General features: G+C 49.5%; 1 protein-coding gene across 6 annotated transcripts in view; it reads left to right on the forward strand.

The window, feature by feature from the left end:
- Window positions 1–23,425, forward strand: part of VPS13D (vacuolar protein sorting 13 homolog D) — a 171,515-nt gene that overhangs the window by 34,714 nt on the left and 113,376 nt on the right. For all 6 annotated transcript variants that reach the window (XR_008312635.1, XM_053280941.1, XM_053280945.1 and 3 more), the window contains exons 18-29: window positions 1,433–1,565; window positions 3,148–5,379; window positions 6,909–7,057; window positions 10,595–11,632; window positions 13,288–13,378; window positions 14,429–14,555; window positions 15,038–15,218; window positions 17,536–17,718; window positions 18,850–19,057; window positions 20,069–20,279; window positions 21,155–21,326; window positions 22,535–22,641. Coding sequence is in view for 5 of the 6 variants with exons in the window: in XM_053280941.1 (XP_053136916.1) it covers window positions 1,433–1,565; window positions 3,148–5,379; window positions 6,909–7,057; window positions 10,595–11,632; window positions 13,288–13,378; window positions 14,429–14,555; window positions 15,038–15,218; window positions 17,536–17,718; window positions 18,850–19,057; window positions 20,069–20,279; window positions 21,155–21,326; window positions 22,535–22,641 (4,832 nt within the window). In the remaining variant the exon portion in view is untranslated. The remainder of the gene's footprint in view (window positions 1–1,432; window positions 1,566–3,147; window positions 5,380–6,908; window positions 7,058–10,594; window positions 11,633–13,287; window positions 13,379–14,428; window positions 14,556–15,037; window positions 15,219–17,535; window positions 17,719–18,849; window positions 19,058–20,068; window positions 20,280–21,154; window positions 21,327–22,534; window positions 22,642–23,425) is intronic.

Here is a 23,425-nt window from a genome sequence, read left to right on the forward strand (position 1 = left end):
GACCCACAGGTCGGAAACCCCTGCGGTAATGGTGCTAGATGATATTTTAGAAGATTTGAGATTCCCTTAGGGACATGCACGGAACTGGTTTTTCCGGCTGTATTCGAATCCATACCAGATTCGAGCTGGCCTGGGCTTAGCCGAATTGGGTCTGGTCTGAACTGGGAGGACCAAAAGTGTACAAAACTGTACCAGAAGTCTTAAGGAAGAAATCGTGTTTTGAGGGGAGCACTGATTGATTCAGGTTTTTGTCTAGAAGTCGATTAATAAATAGCAATCCTTTTGAGATCCCTAAAGAGAGAGAGGGTGTTGATTAGAACCTGCACATTGGCACCTGCAAAATATAGAGGTTTGCAAACTGGTAAATGCTGAATTTTAGGTTTTGCCTTCTAAATAGAAGACAAAAGGGCATTATCCAGCCTAAGTTAGTTAAGTTAGTTTGGGCATTATCCAGCCTAAGTTGGGCCTAAGTTAGTTTGGGCATTATCCAGCCTAAGTTAGTTAAGACTAAGTCCCATTGAAATTAATGGTGGCTAAGGTAGTACAGCAGAACCCTATTATTCATGGGGGTTCTGTTCTGGGGGTGGGAGAGGAGAGCTGATCTTGTGGTAGCAAGCATGACTTGTCCACTTAGCTAAGCAGGGTCTGCCCTGGTTGCATGTGAATGGGAGACTAGAAGTGTGAGCACTGGAAGCTATTCCCCTTAGGGGATGGAGCCACTCTGGGAAGAGCAGAAGTTCCAAGTTCCCTCCCTGGCAGCATCTCCAAGGTAGGGCTGAGAGAGATTCCTGCCTGCAACCTTGGAGAAGCCGCTGCCAGTCTGTGTAGACAATACTGAGTGAGATGGACCTATGGTCTGACTCAGTATGTGGCAGCTTCCTATGTGGGGTGGGGAGGGGGAGGGGATAGGAAATCCCAGGATAATGGAGCATTAGGGCTTTGGCAAACGGAGGCTTAGGTTCCTGGACTGCCCCCAATCACCCCCCCCAAAAACAGTCAATGGGCCAAATAAAGCACCCTGCCATGCTCCAGAGTCACCCACAAGTGAAGACGACACCGAAAATCGCAGCCCCCTCCCCCCGTTTTAAAAAGTAAATGAGCCATAAAATGGCTCCTGAGTACAAAATGGTGGCCGGAAATGACCTCCGAGGTCATCTCCAGCCATCCCCGACTCGTGGATACTTGGGTTTAACCCCCCCCCCCGGACGCCTCCCCACCCCACCCCACACATATACTGAGGTCGGGTGTCCATGACCCAACTGTGAATACACGAGACTGTGGGTGCTGGACCGCCGAGTAACGAGGGTCTCCTGTAACCAATGAGTTTCTCTCATTGATTTCAGTGGTCCTTAGACTTGACTAGCTAGTCTGAATGCTGCCCAGAGAAACATTTTGAACTTTTAAAAATAAATTTTCCTTTTTTTCCTTTCAGGAAGAGAGCAAACGCTGGACTGTGTGCCTTGATATTTCTGCCCCTCAAGTTATTTTTCCTGATGACTTTAAATTTGCAGATCCCGTTTTAGTAGTGATCGACTTAGGAAGAATGCTACTTACCAATTCACAAGGTACAGCCATTTTTTATTTATTTTTTAATAACCAAGGTAGCTCCTTAGCTTTAAGTTGGAACATTACCATTGTTTTTTAAAAAGAGCCTCACTTGAAAGCCTTTGAAATGTTCATTGGTTTACTCTGGAATATAGAAAACTGCCATATACTGAGTCAGACCATTGGTCCATCTAGCTCAGTATTGTCTTCACAGACTGGCAGCGGCTTCTCCGAGGTTGCAGGCAGGAATCTCTCTCCACCCTATCTGGAGATGCTCCCAGTGAGGGAACCTGGAACTTTCGGCATACAAGCAGGCTTTTCCCATCGTGTAAGGGGAATATCTCATGGTGCTCACACTATGGAATGAACAGAATCTGTGTGCAAATTTATTGGGAGAGAGGGAACATTTGGAGTGAGCCTGACTGCAATATCTGGATACTACTAATTAGTTACCTGGTTGTTTGTTGGGAGGAACCATAGCCCAGTGGCAGATCACCTGCTTTGTTGGCAGAATGTCCCAGGTTCAATCCCTGGCAGCATCTCCAGGTAGGGCTGGGAGAGACTCCTGCCTGTAACCTTGGGAGAGTTGCTGCCAGTCAGTGTAGACAATACTGAGCTAGATGGACCAAGGGTCTGACTCAGAAGGCAGCTTCCCATGTTCCTGTCTCAGTTCCTTTGCATATCTTGCAAAACGTTGATCATTCCCATAGAAGTTGTTCTTGGCACTCAAAAGGTGAAGGGGGCAAACTGCTGCCCTTTTCAAATTATTAATCCAGAGTGGAGCCTAATCGCGAGCTGTGATTTAGGGGCGGAGAGCTGGTCTTGGGGTAAGTAAAGTTGTGCCATCGAGTCGCTGTCAACTCCTGGCGACCACAGAGCCCTGTGGTTGTCCTTGGTAGAATACAGGAGGGGTTTATTTTACTTTATTTCATTTATTACATTTTATATCCCGCTCTTCCTCCAAGGAGCCCAGAGCGGTGTACTACATACTTAGGTTTCTTTTCACAACAACCCTGTGAAGTAGGTTAGACTGAGAGAGAAGTGACTGCCCCAGAGTCACCCAGCAAGTCTCATGGCTGATACCATTTCTCCCTCCCGTGCAGTAGGAGATGATGCCTTTCTTCATCTCCCTATATCGCTGCTGCCCGATATAGGTGTTTCCCATAGTCTGGGAAACATACCAGTGGGGATGTGAACTGACAACCTCTTGCTCCCTAGGCAAGTTTCTTCCTTGCTGCGCCATTAGGTGGCTTGGTCTTGTGGTAGCAAGCATGAATTGTCCCCTTTCCTAAGCAGGGTCCGGGCTGGTTGTATTTGAATGGGAGACTACATGTGTGAGCACTGGAAGAGATTCCCCTTAAGGGATGGAGCCATTCTGGGATGAGCAGAAGGTTCCAAGTTCCCTCCCTGGCAGCATCTCCAAGATAGGGCTGAGAGAGATTCCTGCCTACAACCTTGGAGAAGCCGCTGCCAGTTTGGGTAGGCAATACTGAGCAAGATGGAACAAGGGTCTGACTCAGTATATGGCAGCTGCCTGTGTTCCTATGAGATGATGATGTAGCTTTGACTCGTCTTTCCCATCTTCCCCTCCTCCACTTCTAGAGGAGCATAAAAAGAAGAGCTCAGGCTTCCCATCGTCGGAGCTGAGTGACCAGAGTGACGACGAGTACAAGACCCCCCTGGCGACTCCCCCCAGCAGCCCACCTCCAGAAACCAGCTCGACGGAAAGCAAGCCGCTCGAATTCGCCGGGGTGGAAATCAGCGAAGAGCAGCTCCACGCTCACCTGATGAGTAAGAAGATGTACGAGACCTACAGCTTGTCGTTCATGGACCTTCAGATCATGGTTGGGCGAGTGAAAGACAACTGGAAGCACGCTCAGGACAGTGTCGTCGGCCCAACCCACGTGGTGGAGAAGTTCAACGTCCACTTGCAGCTCGAGCGCCGGCTGATCTATACGTCGGATCCGAAGTACCCCGGCGCTGTCTTGTCTGGGAATTTGCCGGACCTGAAAATCCACATCAACGAGGACAAAATCATGGCGCTGAGCAATTGTTTTGGAAGGCTAAGCACATCCGACGGCGACAGTTCAAGCACACCGAGCACTTTGCAGATGGGCAAGGAGAACCTTTTCTCGGATACGGAGCAGCGCGGCAGTTTGCACAATTCGGTCGTCAACCTCACGCAGAGCGTGGTGTTGGTGGAGCAGCACACGCGGGAAGTTCTGGTAGAGTCCCAGTTGCTTTTGGCAGAGTTCAAGGTGAACTACATGCAGCTGGGTGTGGAAAGCAACGGACACTATATCTCCGTCCTCAAGGTTTTGGGGACAAATGCCCATTTTGTGAAGAGGCCTTACGACGCGGAAGTCTCGCTCACGGTTCACGGCTTGCTCTTGGTGGACACAATGCAGACGTACGGCTCTGATTTTGACCTCCTGATGGCGTCTCACAAGAACCTGAGTTTCGACGTCCCAACGGGAATTCTGCAGGATAGCAGGGCACAGTCCCCTGTTGGAGGGCCGGGTGAGACCTGCCCAATCAACGGGATGGGCATGGCGGAGAAAGGCGGCCTCACACCCAGAGAGTTTTCCAGCACCTTCCCCCCAAACGACGAATCCTTAATCAAATTTGAGTACCAGTTTGTGAGCGCCGAATGCCCCTCGATGAACTTGGATAGCACGCTGCAAGTGATATCGGTGCAGATGAACAACCTGGACATCATTCTGAACCCCGAGACCATTGTTGAACTGATTGGTTTCCTGCAGAAGTCCTTCCCAAAGGAGAAGGAGGACTCCAGCCCTCAGCCCTTAATGACGGACTCTGAGATCAGTTTCAGCGAGCAGGACACCTTCCAGTCGACTCACGCCCAGAGTATGGAAGTTGCGGTAGACATCCACTGGTTAAACATTCTTCTCCTTAGGACCGTGACGATGATAAACGGAGAGAAACATGGCCGGAAAATTGCAACCGCGAGCGTCGGGGGCACCAAAGTGAATGTCTCGATGGGCAGCAGACTGGATGTGAATGGATCTCTTGGTTGTCTGCACCTTATGGACCTGACCCAGGAGAACTTGAGAAACCAGTATGTTGTCAGCATTGGGAATACAGTAGGGTACGAAAATCTGATTCGCGACGTGGGCTCCTTTAAGCCTGCGTTTCTCCCCTTTGATGACACAAGTGGTCTTCCAGACGCGCTGAGCTTCACCTTCATAGAGCAATCCAAAGAGGAGTGTGTCCTGCACCTCCGGATGGCCTCGTTGCATTACAACCACTCGGCGAAGTTCTTGAAGGAGATCACCCTCTCCATGGATGAGCTGGAGGAGAACTTCTGCAACATGCTGAAGAGCGCGGCGACCCGAGTGACCACCGTCTTGGCCACCAAGACGGCCGAGTATAGCGAGATGGTTTCCCTGTTCGACACGGCGCCTCGGTCCCGGGACCCCTTTAATCTGGAACCTAATGAGGGCGAGGAACCCATGGCACTGTGTGCCCCAGCAGAAACGATTAAGCTGATTTTGAATGTGAACATTGAGTCTCCGGTGGTCTCCATACCCCGTAAACCGGGCAGTTCTGAGCTGCTGGTGGGCCACCTCGGGCAAATCTCGATCCAGAATTTTGTAGCAGGAGAAGACAACTCGAGAAGCGACCGGCTCCAGGTTGAAATCAAAGACATTAAGATGTATTCTCTCAACAGCAATCATTTAACAGGCAAGAAGGAAAGTGTTTCTGAGTTCCCCCATGCGCTGCACTCTCCTATGGATATGGCCAGTGCCAGCAGCCAGGAAGAATCTCAGTTCACTCGTCACGATTTCTTCGAATCCTTGCATAAAGGCCATGGTATGTTTCACAATTCTGCACCTGACAAAAGTATCTGTTAACAAAATTATCCCGTGGTTGGCGGGCATGTGTTTGCAATGGCTTTTCGTCAACTTGTTCTAACGTGGTTGCATTAACTGTGCCTTTAGCAGCTGTGTCTGGATAGAAAGGAAACCCAGATATCCTTGGTCTTTGAAAGAGTGGCTGACATACAGAGCCAGGGAGCACCGGTGCAGGGGAAGAGCACACTAACAGAATTTTCCAACCAATTGCACCAGTGCAGTGGGGAAGTAGTAATTTTCAGCACCCCCCGAAAATATGTCCCTGAGGGTTGCACAGCCCTCGGGGACATATTTTGGGGCGGCACAGAGTTCTTCCTGGGGAAAGGGAGGTGCCAGAAACTGCCACCCCCTGCTGTTGCGCTGCAGGTAGTTGTGAAGTTAAGGACATAAGGAAAGCCCTGCTGGATCAGGCCCAAGGAGGCCCATCTAGTCCACCATCCTGCTTCACACAGTGCCCCACCAGATGCCTCTGGGGAGCCCACAGGCAAGAGGTGAGGGCACACCCTTTCTCCTGCTCTTTCTCCTCCGCAATTGGGATTTAGAGGCCCCTTGCCTCTGAGGCTGGAGGTGGCCTGTAGCTCTCAGACCTAGTAGCCATTGATAGATCTGTTCTCCATGAATTTACCTAAACCCTTCTTAAAACCATCCAGGCTGTTGGCTGTCTCCACATCATGTGGCAGAGAATTCCACAGGTCGATCATGCATTGTGTGAAAAGGTTTTGTGAGGCTGCGCTCCCTGCATCAGATGAGGGGGAGAGAAATCTTGGGTGGTTCCCTCCCCGCTGCCCCGATCTGACAGCTAGAAACTATTAAATTGACAGTTAAGTTAGTGAAGGTGTAAAGTAAAAGAAAAGTGTGCCCTCAAGTCGATTTCAACTCCTGGCATCCACAGAGCCCTGTGGTTGTCCTTGGTAGAATATAGGAGGGGTTGACCATTGCCTCCTCCCATGCAGTATGAGATGAAGCCTTTCAGCACTTTCCTCGATCGCAGCTGCCCAATATAGTAGCAGCGGGGATTTGAACCGGCAACCTTCTGCTTGTTAGTCAAGCATTTCCCCACTGAGCCCAATGAGATAGAGGACCCATTTTAGCCTCAAACAAAAAACACAAGTGCAGCTGCCGAAGAAAGATGCATTCTGATGCGTTTCAATAATGTATCTTTTTCAAGGAATATTTTCCCCTTGACTGCCTAGGAGAGAAGTGTTCTAAGCAGTCTTTCTCCCAGTAATACGTATTTCTTCATCAGCTGCTCTTGTATTGTTTGTTGAAGGTGTAGCCAGCCAAAAATGGCTGCTCTGGGTTCCCACACTTTGTCAATCAATCAATCAATCAGTCTTTATTACATTCCCAGACCAGCACAAGAATAAAAGCATACAAGGGCATGGGGGAAAAAGTCAAATGCTAAAAGTACATCACAGTCTATAATATTGACCACACTTGGTCATCATCGACGGCAGTAACGTGGCACCCCTCTCTCCTCAATTGCAGCATTCCATATTTTAAATAATGCCACGATCCAGTTCAAACTGGAGAAGATTCCCGTGGAGAGCGACGCAGAACTGGCGTTCTTGGCGAACGGCGACGTGGACATTTCAAGCATTATGAAGATCGAAGGGAAATTTGTCAACCCCCTGCGGGTAGAGTACCTTTCGACGAGACTTTCCCTTCCGCTTTTGTCTTTGCTCTCTTTGGGACCGATTTTAGGAGACGGGCAGTATCCCCTGTAAGAGAGATTCCCAGTGTTGTTGACTACAGCTCCCAGCATCCCCCGCCAAAGGCTCTTGTAGTTGGGGAAGATGGGAGTTTCAGTCCACACCTAGGAACCTCTACAGGGGGGCGCTGGAGGTGAGCTTAATTAAGATGGATGCACAGTACTGGAGATGGCGCCCTAATTGTTACTGGGTGGGTGAGTGGCTTGCTGGGCTGTGAGAGGGTCTGCCCAGCTCTGTTGCTTTTGACTTGTGTCTGGAGGGGCGAGAAAGAATGGAGGGTCTGATATGAGCCTGCCTGGGTTGTGCTCACCAGATTGTCCTGCGATTTTGCCTTGGTGTGAACGGAGCGTGGTTCGAGGAGGACGGAAGCTCTCTCCGTTTGACCAGAAGAACTGAGCCAGCAAATTTTAAGCATGACAGCCCGGCAGGGGTTAGCGGTGGTGATGTATGCTAGAGTCATAAGAGCCCTGCTGGATCAGGCTCAAGGCTGGTCTAATCCAGCATCCAATTTCCTACAGCATCCAAGGATGCTAGGCTAGGTGCTAATTTTAGTCTAGCATCCAGTTACTCCAGATGCACCTGTGAAGCCCACAGGAAAGAGGTGAGGGCATGCCTCCTCTCCTGCTGTTGCTCTCCTGCACCTGGAATTCAGAGGCCTCCTGCCTCTGAGCCTGGAGGTAGCCTATGGCCATCAAGACTAGTGACCATGGATAGACTTGTTCTCCATGAACTTGTCTAAATGAATTTTTCAAATCAACTTTTATGACAGTCTCTGACCAGCTACATCATGCCTAAGCTACCAGTCTCTAGGTTGTGGTTAGGAACTGGCATGTATTTTGGAGACCATGGTGAGCTGATACTCCAGACCAGTGTTCCCTCTAACAGGGATTCCCTGACATTGTTGACTACAACTCCCAGAATCTCCAAGCAAAAGCTATTTCAGCTGGGGATTCTGGGAGTTGTAGTCAACAAACGTCTGGGAATCTCTGTTAGAGGGGACACTGCTCCAGAGCTTGTTTTGATCCAGCTGGATCTGCCAGGGTTTTTAGTAGGCCCATAAGTACACAAGAACAGCCCTGCTGGATCTAGTCCAGCATCCTGTTTCACAAAGTGGACCACCAGATGCCGCTGGAAGCCTACAGGCAAGAGTTGAGGGCATGCCCTCTCTCCTGCTGTTACTCCCCTGCAACTGGTACTCGGAGGCATCCTGCCTCTGAGGCTGGAGATGGCCCACAGCCACCAGACTTATAGCCATTGATAGACCTCTCCTCCATGAAGTTATCGAACTCCTCTTAAAGCCATCCAGGTTGTTGGCTGCCACCACACCTTGTGGCAGAGAATTCCACAAGTGGATTATGTGTTGTGTGAAAAAGTACTTCCATTTGTTGGTCCTAAATTTCATGGCAATCAGTTTCATGGGATGACCCCTGGTTCTAGTGTGATGTGAGAGAAAGAAGAATTGCTCTCTATCCACTTTCTGGATACGCTCAATACTGTAGACATAACTACAGTATTTGACTCAAAAATTGGGTAGTTAAAACAACATTAAAAAATCGTAGTACTTTCAGATAGATAGATAAGTGAGTAAGGGTTGCATTAGAGGAGTTCAGACATGGAACCATGGCTTATATTGTCTAACTGTGGTTAGTCTGTATGCCTGAACCTGCACCAGTCAACAAACGGGGGTTTATTTTGAGCAGGCAAAGGACATTCTGAACCCAAGGCTTGAAGCTGGCTGGTTTGTCCTAACCGCGGTTCCTTGTGATATCCTAACACTGCTGTTTAATCTTGCTGTTTTTCAGTAGCTCTGCCCTAGCAGTGCTTTCACATAGCCTGAGTTCAGGCGTAAAGGATAACCATAGTTATAGCTGGCCGAGGTTGTAACTGCAGTACGCCCGGGACCGCAGTTATGGGCAAGAAGCTAACTCCGGTTTGCCTCTCCAAACTCCAATTGGAACCTTCAGTTAACTCGTACGTTTTGCCGCCAACTGAGGTCTTGCTGCCGAAGCGTTGCGTCCGAATGCTGACTCTGCTATTACCGTGGCTCTCCCTCAGTTCGGAGGAGTGTATCCAAGGATGGGTTGTGCCGCCCACTTGCTCAGAGACAGGGCCAACCGAAAGAAGACACATTCAGCCAGTGGCTCAACCGCTCAAGCTCCCAGACTTTGCCCTGTCTCACTCAGAGCAGGAGCTGTTTTTCCTTTGCACTCACTTTGGTCCTGTGAATCTTGGAGACCGAGAGAGTCTGTTTCTTCCCGGCTGTCCTTCCCTTTGCCCTTCACAGCTGTGAGACAGGGAGGGTAGGGAGACGGTGGGCGCTGGCGGTTCTGCGACTTGTCGGGCTGTTTACTGCACTCCGCCTTTATCATGGCCGCACAGGCTGGCAGCGTGGAGAGAGAGGTGTCTCCCTCTCTCTCCGAGGACTCAGTGGCTAGGGATGTGCACAGAACCGGCTGACCCGGTTCAGTTCAAGTCTGGATCAGACTCCAACCGGACCTGACCAGTTCGGCCCAGCACCCCCTTTCGAACACACACACACCACCGTTTGGTTCTGTCCATGGGGTCAGGTTCATGAATTTAATTTTAATTTTTTTTAAAAAAAATTCAATCAATCACCTTTATTTGGTCCATTGACCAGCTCCTTTGGGGGGGCTTCCTCTAGGCCTTGGGGGGGGGGGGCGTGAAGGTTCCCCCTTCCCCCGCCGGCCTTGGTCATCACCGCCGCTGCCGTTTCGGTTTGGGTACAAATCGAATTGGGGGAAAAATCAATTCATGCACATCCCTAACGACAACGTATCTTTTCATGCCTATTCCAAACTCCAGTCATAGAGACAGCTGAGATGTGTCTTGGCAGCCGGGCAGCAGGGAGGGGGCTCCCTTCTCTTTCAGCTGGAGTTTGGCTGGCCACAGTTTGGTGAACATCTGCGGCACAATTTGGAGTTAAGAACTGAAACCTTGGAAGCAAGCTTAGATCATGGTAGGACAAGGAGAAGGGGTGGGAACCAAACAAACCGAGATTTGGTGATTATCTGTGGTGCCAGTCCAGGTTTGTTAAATAAGAGTAGAAATAAACCATGATTCTGCGTGATGTCTGAATCTGCCTTCTGTATCATGTTTTCAGAACTGTGCAACACACATCTGGGTTGAAAGCACAATCAAACTTGCTCAATCAAATGGTCTCCATCTCAGTTTTTAGAAAGTGTGTGAAATCTTGGCTTTTTACCCAGGCTTTTATATGGTTGTCTCTACTGCTGCTTCTTTGTATTTAATATTTTAATTGTGTGATTTTTATAGTCTTGTTTTAATTTTTCTGTGTGACCCGCGTTGGGATTGTTTTAATGAAAGGCAGTATACAAATTTAACAATTAAAAAACAACAACGCACTTCTTCAAACAGGGTTTTCGAAACTGTTAATCCTAGACTAACACACACACAAACACACATTCCTCCCCTTTCATGCAGGTGGTGTTGGCAAAACATGTGTACGAGCAAGTTTTGCAAACTCTGGACAACTTAGTTTGCAATGAAGATTTGACGAAGCCTCCCTCCAGCTTCCAAGCCTCCGTGTATCCCAGCTCTAGCTCACCTTCAGTGTCTCTCCATAGCACAAGCAGCGACTTTTCCATTGAGAGGAAGGAGAATGGACTCTTCAGTCATTCCAGCTTGGGTTCCGCTGGGAACAGATTTGTGCCTGTCAAGGAAGCCACTCAGTCCTTTACTCAAATCCAGGCCAACTTTCACGTTTCGGAGCTCCAAGTCCAGTTGAGTGGCGACTTGACGCTTGGAGCGCAGGGTCTGGTGAGCTTAAAATTCCAGGATTTCGACGTGGAGTTTACGAAGGATCACCCGCACACCTTATCCATCCAGATTGCCTTACGTTCTCTGCTCATGGAGGATCTCCTGGAGAAGAATCCAGACTCCTTGTACAAGAACCTCATGGTGTCCCGTGGAGCACCCAAACCATCCAGTCTGGCGCACAAGGAGTACCTCTCCCAGTCTTGCCCATCGGTGTCTAATGTGGAATATCCAGAAATGCCTCGCTCCCTCCCTTCGCACATGGAGGAAGCACCAAACGTCTTCCAGTTGTACCAAAGACCTTCCTGCGTCTCCCACAAGAAGCAAAAGGACGACGCAGCCTCGGACTATCCACTGACTCCTCCTCCCTCTCCAACCAGGAACAAATCCAGCACGCCGTGTGGCACGAGTGACTTTGACGATTCCTTGGTTCACATCAACATGTTGCTGGTGGACAAGAAGCATCCGGACTTCGCTTCTTGCTACGGCAGGATCAACCGCAGCGTGGACGTTGACTTCAACTGCCTGGATGTCTTAATCACTCTGCAGACCTGGGTGGTGATCCTGGACTTCTTTGGGATTGGGTCCACCGCCGAGAACCACAGCATGAAGTTGCCGGCCGAAGAGGTTGCGCACACGGTTTCCTCGGAAGAAAGTGTCCTCTCGGGTGCTCAGGATTCTGTCAATACCAAAGTGGACTTGAAGGTACGAGAGAGAACTTTAATACGGCCACATGTGTCGTCATAAGTCATTTATTCTTATGTCTGGGACTGAGTCAATGGCTTATATTTTTGATGGATGGATTCCGATGCATCCTAAAACTAATAGGCACATATCCTTCTCATCATCATCATTATTGGCTGTCATACCACATAACGTTTTGCACGTTGTGGAATGTAACTTTTGTGTGGTTGCGTGAGCGCAAAATCATAGAAATTGCATTCCACAGCAGTGAAGCCATTTATATATAATGGCTCCAATGTTGCAGAGGTCTGCGCGTTTTTGTGCTTGCACAAACATTCAGTTCCACTGCATGCATAACATGCAGTATATCAGCCACTATTTGTTTGTTTGTTTAATTAGTTGACTGGTATCCTGCAAAGTGGAATGTTTAAATATGTAAAATATGTTTTTTTTTAAAAATATATCAAGGAACCTGTCAGGGCTGGCTTCCGAGTTGCACAGCAGTCTTGAGGATCAGTGTTCCCGGTAACAAGTATTTCCTGATGCTGTTGACTCCAACTCCCATCATCCCCAGCCAAAGACCACTGCAGCTGGGGATGATGGGAGTTGTAGTCAACAACATCCGGGAATCCGATACAGGGAACACTGTAGGGGGTTCTGTAATGCTCTGCCGAATGCCAGCTGTTGTTGTTGATTTGATTGATTGATTGTTTGACTGATTGATTTTATGTAGTGGTTTTCAGTGGAAAAGTTCTCCAAGTGGTTTACGTAGAAAAAGAATAAGTCTCCCTGTTTCCAGAGGGCTTGCAATCTAAAAAGAAACCTAAGGTAGACACCATCAGCAGTCACTGGAGGGATGCTGTCTTGGGGCTGGATAGGGCCAGTTGCTTCCCCCGCTGCTAAATAAAAAAGGGAATCGCTGCCTCTGCACTCAGTTAGCAGAGGGAATAAACCTTCATGGTATGTACTGGTATTCCTCTTGGGCGCGTGCAGACGCGACGCTAACCTGGTTCTGCGTCACGTGCCCAAGCACAGCTTCCATTTTTGATCCGATCCTAGTTTCACATCCCGATTAGCGGGCAGATTTAACTGCCCTGGCATCTCGTTTCTAAGGCTTGGCCCGATTGCACTCTGCTGCCACCTTTTGTTTATTTAATTTATTATTTATTTAGCATATTTGTATACCGCCCAGAACGCAAGTCTCTGGGTGGTTCACGACAAAACAGTAAAAACAACACATAAAAAGATTAAAACGTTACAAGAATTAAAATCTAAAATATCAAAACCATTAAAAACGCCACTAAAACAATATCTAATTAAAAGCCTGGGTGAACAAATGCGTCTTGACTGCCTTTTAAAAAGTTGTAAGAGATGGGGAGGCTCTTATTTCAGCAGGAAGTGTGTCCCAAAGCCTGGGAGAGCAACAGAGACGGCCCGTCCCTGAGTTGCCACCAGACAAGCCGGTGGCGACTGCAGATGGACCTCTCCTGATGATCTCCATGGGCGGTGGGGCTCATAGCCTTCTAGCCCAACTGACCTTATTCTCTTGGTCTCCTATGTAACGATGCGTGCCTTGGGAAGCGATTTGAAGGAGGAGATTGATAGGTCTGTAACCCTTGGTAGAAAAGTTCGTCGCGCCGTTATCTGTCACGTTCTCATTCTTTCTGCTCCGGCAGGTTCACTCCCTGTCCTTGGTCCTGAACAAGACGACCAACGAGCTTGCCAAAGCAAACGTCTCCAAACTGGTCACTCATGTGGAAATGATCGGTGAGTTTGGATTGCTTGTGCTTTGAAAACCGATGGGATGGTTGCGGCGGGCTAGGGCTTTCGGCGAGGGCACCCTGGCCTCGAAGCTTGCTGTATTAACACTAAAGGTAAACTGTGCCGTCGAGTCGGTGTCGACTCGTGGCGCCCACAGAGCCCTGTGGTTGTCTTTGGTAGAATACAGGAAGGGTTGACCATTGCCTCTTCCCGCGCAGTATGAGATGATGCCTTTCAGCATCTTCCTATATCGTTGCTGCCCGATATAGGGAAACATACCAGCAGGGATTTGAACCAGCAACCTCCAACTTGCTGGTCAAGTCATTCCCCCGCAACATTTATATAAAGTCCCTCCCAAGTTCTGCCTCTGTACTGGGGTGTAGGAAGGCTGGTAGTAGCCCTGGAAAGGCGGAGAACGGAACCCCCGCGAATACCGAGGTTCTCCTGTACTATAAACCGCTGCGGGATCTAGCGAGCAAGGGAGAAGAAGAAGCGGAAGAGAGCTGGTCTTGTGGTAGCAAGCATGACTTGTCCCTTTAGTTAAGCAGGGCCCACCCTGGTTTGCATGTGAAAGGGAGACTAGAAGTGTGAGCACTGGAAGAGATTCCCCTACGGGGGATGGAGCCGCTCTGGGAAGAGTATCTAGGTCAGTATATGGCAGCTTCCTCTGTTCCTTTGTAAGCATCCAGCTGGCATTTCACTAGCTGGAGAGGGTGGTGGGGCTGCCACGTGTTTATTCTGAGCGCTGGCCACGCCGCCTGCTTCGCTGTGATGATGCAATAGGAAGGGGCGTGGCTGGCATGTGGTAACATGCCTGGCAGTTTGTCCGTGGGCCTCTGGCCACCTCTCTGCCCCCCGGCCGGAGAAGAAGGACCAGACCCGCCACTTGATGATGGCTAGCAGCCTGCCGCAGGGGCCCCAGTTCCCTAAAACATCAGACAGCCAAGTCCGCCACCCAAAAATGGAGCCCCCCGCCCGCTGCGTTCGGGCTGGTTTGAAATCTGTCGAGAGCCGGGCTTTAACGGGCAGGGTCTGAACGGTCTCCTGTTTCTGCAGAAGGCGACCTGGCCCTTCAGGGAAGCATCGGGAGTCTCTCCTTAAGCGATCTCACCTCTCACGGGGAGTTTTACAGAGAACGCTTCACCACCAGCGGCGAAGAGGCACTCATCTTTCAGGTCCACAAGTAGGTCGTCTTTTTTTCTTCTTGCAGTAAGGTATTGCAGAGTAGCAGGGCTCCACCTGGGGCTTCTGGAGCATCTTGCTTTTTAAAAAAGAAAGAAACATACTACTTGACTTCTTGGGCTTTATCGCTGGCCAAAAGTGGCCAGATTTGTTTTAATATTTTTCACTTAATATTTTAATTGTGTCTTTCTTGCCATCTTGTTTTTAAATTTTGCTGCAAACTGCCTTGGGTTTGTTTTTTTTTATGAAAGGCAGTATATAAATTTAACAATTAAAAAAAAAAAGTATAAACATCCCGACAGTAGCCAAAAGGATTTGGATTGAAATATATGGCTGGGGGGGGGGGGCGTAAAGAAATCCAAGCACACTTGATTTGTTTAACTATTTGAAGAAATCCAAAGCGTGACTTGGAAGCGGCTTTAGTTGGAATCCATGTTTTTTGCCGTACAAGTTGAGCACTGTGAACTTCTGGTTTCTTGCTAGGTACGGCCCGCCGGATCCCTTGCTGCAGCGAGACTGCGATGTGCGCGTCAGCCTGCGGATGGCGTCGGTGCAGTACGTCCACACTCAGCGCTTCCAAGCAGAGGTGGTATCTTTCGTCCAGCACTTCACCCAGCTGCAGGATGTCTTGGGACGTCAGAGAGCAGCAGTGGAGGGGCAGACGGTGGGTATTATCATTTCTACTACTACTGCTCTTGCTGCTACTGCTGCTACTATTACTACAGGAGGACCTCTGTATTCCAGAGGGTGCCATTCTCAGCAAGCACCGCGGATACTGAAACCGCAAATACTGAGACATTATGGCAATGGAAATCTGGGAATTAGGTTCCTAGTGGGCGAAACCCCGGGCAGGGGGATATGCAAAAAAGCCAGGTAGAGTGCCCCACCGTGCTTTGTGGGTCCCCTGTGGTCCAGCAATGCCCCCCAAGAGACTCGATCAATCAATCATCTCTATCCCGTTCCCAGACCAGCTTAAAATAGCGTGATGCAGTAATTATGAGGAGTACCTACATTAGGATTGGATAGGACAGATTATGAAGCATTAAAACCATATTACTTTGAAATTACATCAACATTACGATAAATTATATGGAGCCGTAGTTCAGTGGCAAAGCATTTGCTTTGCATACGGAAGGTCCCAGGTTCAGTCCCTGCTGGCATCTCCAGGTAGGGCTGGGAAAGGCTTCTGCCTTAAACCTTGGAGAGCTGCTGCCAGTCAGTGTTGACAATATTGAGCTAGATGGACCAAGAGTCTGACTCTGTATGGTAGTGTCCTGTGTTCCTGTATAATTACTATAAAATTACTAATCATTACTAGTAGTTATAAACTAGACTCTGTTGTGAGGAGGACTGTAAAGCTACTACCACAGCTCCGCTTAAATACAGAGATACTCAATTCTTGCATTTTGGGGTGAAAAAATCGTGGAAAGGGGGGCAGGTTTGTGTTTTTAAAACGAGCCACAAAATGGCTGCTGTGAACAAAATGGTGGCCGGAAATTACCTCCGAGGTTATTTCCGGCCTCCCCCGATCCACAGATATGTGAATGTAACCCTTTCTCCCCCCACCCGCCCCCGTTTTAAATAAAATAACAAATAATATCTGAAATAAAATCTCCTTTGTCCCAGGCAGCCCTGTTTCTGTTCTAATGGTGTTACCCATACAGGAGATAAAAATCAGTTCATTTGCCTTCCCCCTCCACAGTGTCCATCACTAGCTCTGGCAGTGTTGTTAAGTGTCCATTGTCTGGCTCCTCTGTCCTGGGGCTAGCTTCTAGATCCAAAGAAAAATGGATTTTCAGTAGAAACCCAACTGAATAAATAGGAGGGTGGGTGAATAAATAAAATGTTCCTGCCGCCCAAGAACAATGGCGCTCTTTGGAGTGGACTTCCGGGCGGAGGTCCGGTCCCCTGCAGCCCTGGGAGGGGCCTCCACATACTGAGCAGGCAAAATGTGGCATCTCTCTGCAAGTCAGTGGGAAGTATCTTATTCAGAATCTCTTCTAAAAACAAGAGTGTTCAGCTTTCCCTGAGCATGTTCTAGTGTAAAAAAAATAGTACATTGCAGCTTATCTGGTGGAGGGGGGGCGGGGAGGAGGAAAGGCCTTTAGGCCCAGGCACCAAAATTACCTAGGTGCACCAGGAATCTCTGTCCCCTACCTTCTTCCATGGTGGTATGCATTCTGCCCAAGATGGGACTTCAAGCAGGTTTAAGAGCGCCACCTTCTTCATGAATGTCGCCTCCTATGAAGATCATCGGGGGCGTCCAGTTGTGGTTGCCACCCCCTGCTTGTTCAGTGGCAGCCCCACACCAGGTCTTCTCTAGGGCTGCCCCAGGGCTCTGGAATGTGCGCTCCATCTCTGGCAACTCTTGAAAACGCACCTCTTTCATCCGGCGTTTCGTTTCTAATGTTTTAAAGTGCGATTGATGGGGATTTTTGTCTCTTTTATATGATTTCAGGTTTTCGATTGTTGTGTCTTCATTTGCAAACCGCCCAGAGATTTTATTATTATTACATTTATATCCCGCTCTTCCTCCAAGGAGCCCAGAGCGGTGTACTACATACTTGAGTTTCTCTTTCACAACAACCCTGTGAAGTAGGTGAGGCTGAGAGAGAAGCGACTGGCCCAGAGTCACCCATCTAGTCTCATGGCTGAATGGGGATTTGAACTCGGGTCTCCCCGGTCCTAGTCCAGCACTCTAACCACTACACCATGCTGGCTCTCCCTTTTATGTGGGGCGGTATATAAATAGGATAAATAAAATAAATAGGATTTGGGAGATCTGGACTCATGTCAGTCCCCACGATTGTCAGGAAATGGGTGACAGGTTGCAATGTTGATGTTTCTGTCGTTTTGATAGTGCAAAGTTGGGCTTGATTTTATGTGCTGCTTGACTTTGCACTGTTCTGCAGAGAAGCATGGAATGATTTGGGTGCCTAATATCTGTGCCCTTGTCTGAGACCAGCTCTCTTTCCCCCAAGGTAAGGGATCAGGCCCAGCGAGCCTCCAGGATCCTGCTGGATATCGAAGCCGGTGCGCCTGTCCTCCTTATCCCAGAAAGTTCCAAGTCCAACCACCTCATAGTGGCCAATCTGGGGAAGCTGAAAGTCAAGAACAGGTTCCTCTTCTCAGGCACCCCAGGCACCTTCTCGCTAAAAGATAAGGTAAGAAGCGAACTTATCCTTGTATGGCTGTAGGCAGTAACAGCTCGTCTTAAGGAGCCAAGGTGGAATACAAGGTGGCTCCTCTCTCTCCCACCTTGCCCGAGACCTGCGCTCCCTTCAGGCTGGCCATTCATCAGGCAAAGCTGTGCGGTTAACTGCGCAGCTCTATCTGATGAACAGCCAGCCTGCAGGCAGCACGGGAGAGAGGGGAGCCCCACTGGGTACCCCCCTGACTTCTTATTAGGACAAGCCACTATTGGCCCTAGACCAGGGCTTCTCAAACTGGAGTCCCCCGATGATGGTTGGACTACAATTCCCATCATCCCCTGCCACAAAGGCCATTGTGGCAGGAAATGGTGGGAATTGTCTAGCAACATCCAGGGAGCCAAGTTTGAGAAATCCTGCTCTTGGCATTGCATTCAGACGGAGCAAATGGTGAGGATTTGATAGTATTTGGTCTCGATTTGAAATATTTCTGTTTCTTCCTTCCTTGCTTTGAGGATTTGATTTTACAAGGCAACGCCTGCAGAGATCCCATTTTTTGTGAGGTATTTCGCACACCCTTGCAGAGGTGCTTGTTATCCGTGCCAAGAAGCCTTGTGGAATTCAGCCCCCATCCAAATGGCATTTGAAACTGGATGACTATAATTCTAAAACTTTGCCTCCTTTTTATGATGATGATGATGATGATCAGTTGCAGAATTCCAGAAGGGTTGGTTTGGAATTAAATTTGCCGTGTTGTGCCCTTTAAAAAACTCTTCGGAAGCTAAGATTTCGTTTCTGAACAATATCTTCCTGGGTTTAGTGAGAAGTGCATGCATTTCCACTTGCAGTCCACGTAGACTGAAGCCAGTGGCATGATAAGGGATTGTTTCCGTTTTCTGTCCCTTCCTCGGAGACAAAAGGGATCTGATCTCTGGCCCTATCCCACTCTTATTGTTGTGTGTGTGTGTGTGTGCTTGCGCATCTGAGAACTCTCAAGGACTTCGAGAAGCAGGCTACAGCCCCATTCCCAGCGATGGAGCCATTTCATTTTATGCATCTCTCTTATCCAGTAGCTATTGCACTTTGCTTGCAGAACAGTTACTTCTTTAATCAGGTTGTTTCCTCTTTGAAAACAAACACACTCAGGATTCTGTTCAGTTTTCCTCGCCGCTGGGAACCCCGAAACACAGCATGAAGAAACCGGCGAGCACAGACGAGTCCAAGGCAGCCCAAAGCCCCTCGGAAGGCTTGTTCATGAAACCACCCCCTTCTGGACCAAATCTCAGCAGACTGAAGAGTGACCCGATCCCGGGTGCGTTGACGAAGCCGCCCAAACCACCTGCAGAAAGTCCAGGTAAGCTGGCGAAGACTGGCCCGCCGCTCTCATTTCTTGTTCCTGGGAATTGTGTGGTTTGTTCAGGGCTGCTCCACTTCGGCCCTCCTGCAGATGCTGGCCAACTCCCAGAATCCCGGGCGGTTGGCCACTGTGGCTGGGGAATGATGGGAATTGTAGTCCAAAACAGCAGGGCTGGGGTGGGTGGGTCCTAAGTTGAGCATGCCTAGTTTCAGAAGTCCTGACATGCTGTGTCACCCTATGGGCAGGCCTACGGTGCAGTTTCCATTGAGGTGGAGCCAGGAGCAGGCCACCTCTGCCCTCCAGCTATTGCTGAACTACAACTCCCAACAATACAGCCAGAGAGCCGAGGTTGCCTGCTCCTGAGCAAGAGTATGTTGCTAGCAGAGAGCTAGCAGAGGGGAAAGCTGCATAGCGCTCTCCGATAACAACAAACAACAACAAATATTTATATACCACTTTTCAACAAAAGTTTCCAAAGTGGTTTACATAGAGAAATAACAAATAAATAAGATGGATCCCTGTCCCCAAAAGGCTCACAGTCTAAAAAGAAACATAAGACAGACACCAGCACCAACACTGGAGGGATGCTGTGCTGGGGGTGGAGAGGGCCAGTTACTCTCCCCCTGCTAAAGAAAGAGAATTGCCACGTTAAAAGGTGCCTCTTTGCCAAGTTAGCAGGCAACTGGTCCCCAAAAGTCACGGATTTCTCCCCTTTTTATTTTATTTTCTTGTCAGAACGAGCCACAAAATGCCTCCTGTGGATTAAACACAAGGACTGTAGCTGTGGGGGTTTTAACTCTTTGGTATCCCCAGATAAGGCGGTTAGGTGTCTGACACCCACAGATATGCGAAGCCACGAATAGCGGTCCCACATACAATGAGGTTTGCCTGTATGGCCAGAGATAGTTTGGAGGTGGGCCTTAGGGGCCAAACAATGTTCTGGAACAAAACGCATTTCCTGCAGAGCGCAGTTAGGAGGACTAAATATTCTGGATTAATCTCTTGCAGAGGAACAGAGCTGCCTGTTAGACTGCATTGTGGTTGATCTGCAGGACATGGATATTTTTGCTGCCGAGCGGTACCCACGGGAATATTCGAAGGTCGCCGAGGACCCCAGTGCCGATCTCAGCTTCCCTTCCTACCTTGTCAGGCAGACAGGAGGAAGCCTCCTGACCGAGCCCTTCCGGCTGAAGCTGCGAGTGGAAAGGAACTTGGACAAGTGAGTGACACGGCTCTGTGCAATTTCACGTTTGCCCTGGAGTGCGTTTTTCCCCCCGTCACTGGAGTTCAGAAGGGCTTATGGAATGCAAGAAGGTGTGGCCCTTTTAAGTACAGGAGGGCCTCGTTAATCTCGGGTACAGCACTCACGGTTTTGTGTATCCGCGGCCAGGTCATTAGCACCCGGCCTTGGTAAATGTGGGAAAGAAACCGGGGGGAATGGGTTAAACCCACTGGTCGGCCGGAAAGAACCTCAGAGGTCATTTCTGGCCGCCATTTTGTTTTGGGGAGGAGAACAAACGAATAAAAGGAGGCAACAACAGCAACTTTTGGCCAGTTTTTGGCACCGTAGACTACTCTGGAGCATAGTAGGGCACATTTATAGGAGAGCATAGGAGAGCCAGCGTGGTGTAGTGGTTAGAGTGCTGGGCTAGGAGCGGGGAGACCCGAGTTCAAATCCCCATTCAGCCACGATACTTGCTGGGTGACTCGGGGCCAGTCACTTCTCTCTCAGCCTAACCTACTTCACAGGGTTGTTGTGAGGAGAAACTCAAGTATGTAGTACACTGCTCTGGGCTCCTTGGAGGAAGAGTGGGATATAAATGTAAAAAATTAATAATAATAATTTGGGGGGGCAGCTTTTTTCAGAGTTTTGGGGCAGTCCGGGAGCCCACCCCCCGATTCCCGTAGCCCTAATGCTCCATCATCTGAGGATTTGCTATCCACCACCACCCCACACACACAAGGAAAGGAACCTCCACGGATAACAGAGTTCTCCTATACCCTCACGAGAACAAAAAGTACAGTACAGTGTGCCCAGCCTGCTTGAGTCCAGCCAAGATGTCATGACCTTTGGGTATTCCTTTTTCCCTGCAGGGAGATCAGCCACGCAGTCCCTGATATATCCATTCATGGCAACCTCTCGTCCGTCCACTGTTCTCTGGACCTGAATAAATATAAACTGATTCGAGGACTCCTGGAAAATAACCTGGGAGAGCCCATAGAAGAGTTCATGCGGCCTTATGACTTGCAAGACCCCCGGATACATGTGAGAGCCATTTGTGTTTGCAGCTGAGCAACCTGCCTGTGAAGTAACTGAGTTATGTTAGGAACATAGGAAGCTTCCTTATACGGAGTCTTGGTCTCCCAAGCTCAGTATTGCCAACGCTGACTGGCAGCGGCAGTCACTACCACTAAACTCTGAAATGAAGGCATCCAGATCACTGTGTCCAGCTGCTGCCTACTGAGTCAGACCCTTAGTCCATCTAGCTCAGTATTGTCTACCCGGACTGGCAGCAGCTCCTCCAAGGTTTCAGGCAGGAGTCTCTCCCAGCCCTCCCTGGAGATGCGGCCAGGGATTGAACTTGGGACCTTCCACATGCAAAGCAGATGCTCTTCTACAGAGATATGGCCCCATCTCCAATCTTGTTACTGAGTAGGGCAGTTCGCACAGCCGAGAATCCTCCTCCAGTTCAGTCGCTTTGCCACGCTTTCTGATTTTTTCGGTGTGCAAACAAGGTAGGAGATGGGGAGCTTCCTCATGAGTTCAGCTTCATCTGGGCGGGGCGTTTCCCCTTCCTACCTTGTCCCGAAGTGGAGGGTGGGATCTGAATAGGCCGTGCTTTTCCTGCTCGTGATCAGAAGTGCATCTAGGTAATTTTGGAGCCGGTACCTAAAGGCCTTTCGGGGTGGGCATCCCCACCTCGTGGGTAGGTGGAGCAGGCTCAGCCACATCCAGCCCTCAGCGCCCCCCACCCACTCCCCACAACAGCAGATTGGATGGGCTGCCAGCTTGATGGACCAAGGGACTGACTCAGTAGACGTCCACTTCCTATGTCTCTGGAGATGCTGCCAGGGAATAAACCTGGGACCAGATGCTGGGAGGAGAGCTGGTCTTGTGCTAACAAGCATGCCTGGTCCCCTTTGCTTGGGTCCAGCCTGGTTTGCATTTGAATGGGAGACTCTCATGTGAGCACCATGAGACATTCCCCTCAGTGGATGGGGCCGTAGTTCTGTAGAAGAGCACCTGCATGCTTGCAGAAGGTCCCGAGCCGCTCCTCCCCACACACACACCCCTGACCTCCAACCCCGACAGCATCTCCCAATAGGGCAGAGAGAGACTCCTGCCCGCAACCTCGGAGAAGCCGCTGCCAGTCAGTGCAGACAGTACAGAGCTAGACGGATCAAGGGTCTGACTCAGTATATGGCAGCTTCCTCTGTTCCCTGCAACGACTTGTGTTCCTTTTCTCCTTGCAGACCGTCCTGAGTGGAGAAGTCTACACTTCTGTGTCTTTCCTAATTGACATGATCAATGTCAGTCTGGAGCTGACGAACCCCCAGGGGAAGGACGGCTCGTTGGCCCGGTATGTCCCTCGCCTGCTGTGTGTGGCTTTCTGGCGTGGCTGCTTCCTGTCTTTTGCTCTGTTGTCGACGCAAGAAAATACAAAGCGGCTAAAGAGAGGGGAGCCGTGCTCCAGGGGAGCTGAAACTGAGACCGGGTGGCTTTCCGAATGTTAGTCCACCTTATTCTCCTTGCCACAAATTGTGCCGCGCAGAGTAGGTGCAGGGATGGGCCAAACCTTCATTATTTTTCAAGAGTGTGGAGAGGCCAAGGTACAAAATCCTGCTGACTGAAGCCATTGCGCATGCACACCCACAAACACACCCCCAGATTGTTCACCTGGAGTTTCTGCTCCTGCTGCCATCAACCATTTTCATATTGGGTTAACATAAGCACAGCCCTGCTGGATCAGGCCCAAGGCTTACCTAGCCCAGCATCCCGTTTCCCAGAGTGACCCACCAGATGCCCCTGGGAAGCCCACGAGCAGACAATGAAGGCATGTCCCTGCTCCTGCTGCCCTATTACTACTAGGCAGTGTTCTCTCTTTAATTTTTTCCATCGGTGTGCGGAATGAATTTTGTTCTGGGCGGCAGTATCAAGGCATTGGGTGTGCACATACATTCAGAGTGGGGCCTTCCTGATCCAAGCTGAGCGAGATTTTAAATTAACTGAATGGACATCAAAAAAACTTGTGAGCGCACACACGTGTGCACGCCTTAGAGGGAGCACTGCTACTACAGATGAAATACAGTCAGTCCTCACCAACCACAGTTTTCCCAACCGCGGTTTTGAGTATCCGCAGCTGG

Source organism: Hemicordylus capensis, chromosome 16 (assembly GCF_027244095.1).
Source record: "Hemicordylus capensis ecotype Gifberg chromosome 16, rHemCap1.1.pri, whole genome shotgun sequence".
Taxonomy (NCBI): domain Eukaryota; kingdom Metazoa; phylum Chordata; class Lepidosauria; order Squamata; family Cordylidae; genus Hemicordylus; species Hemicordylus capensis.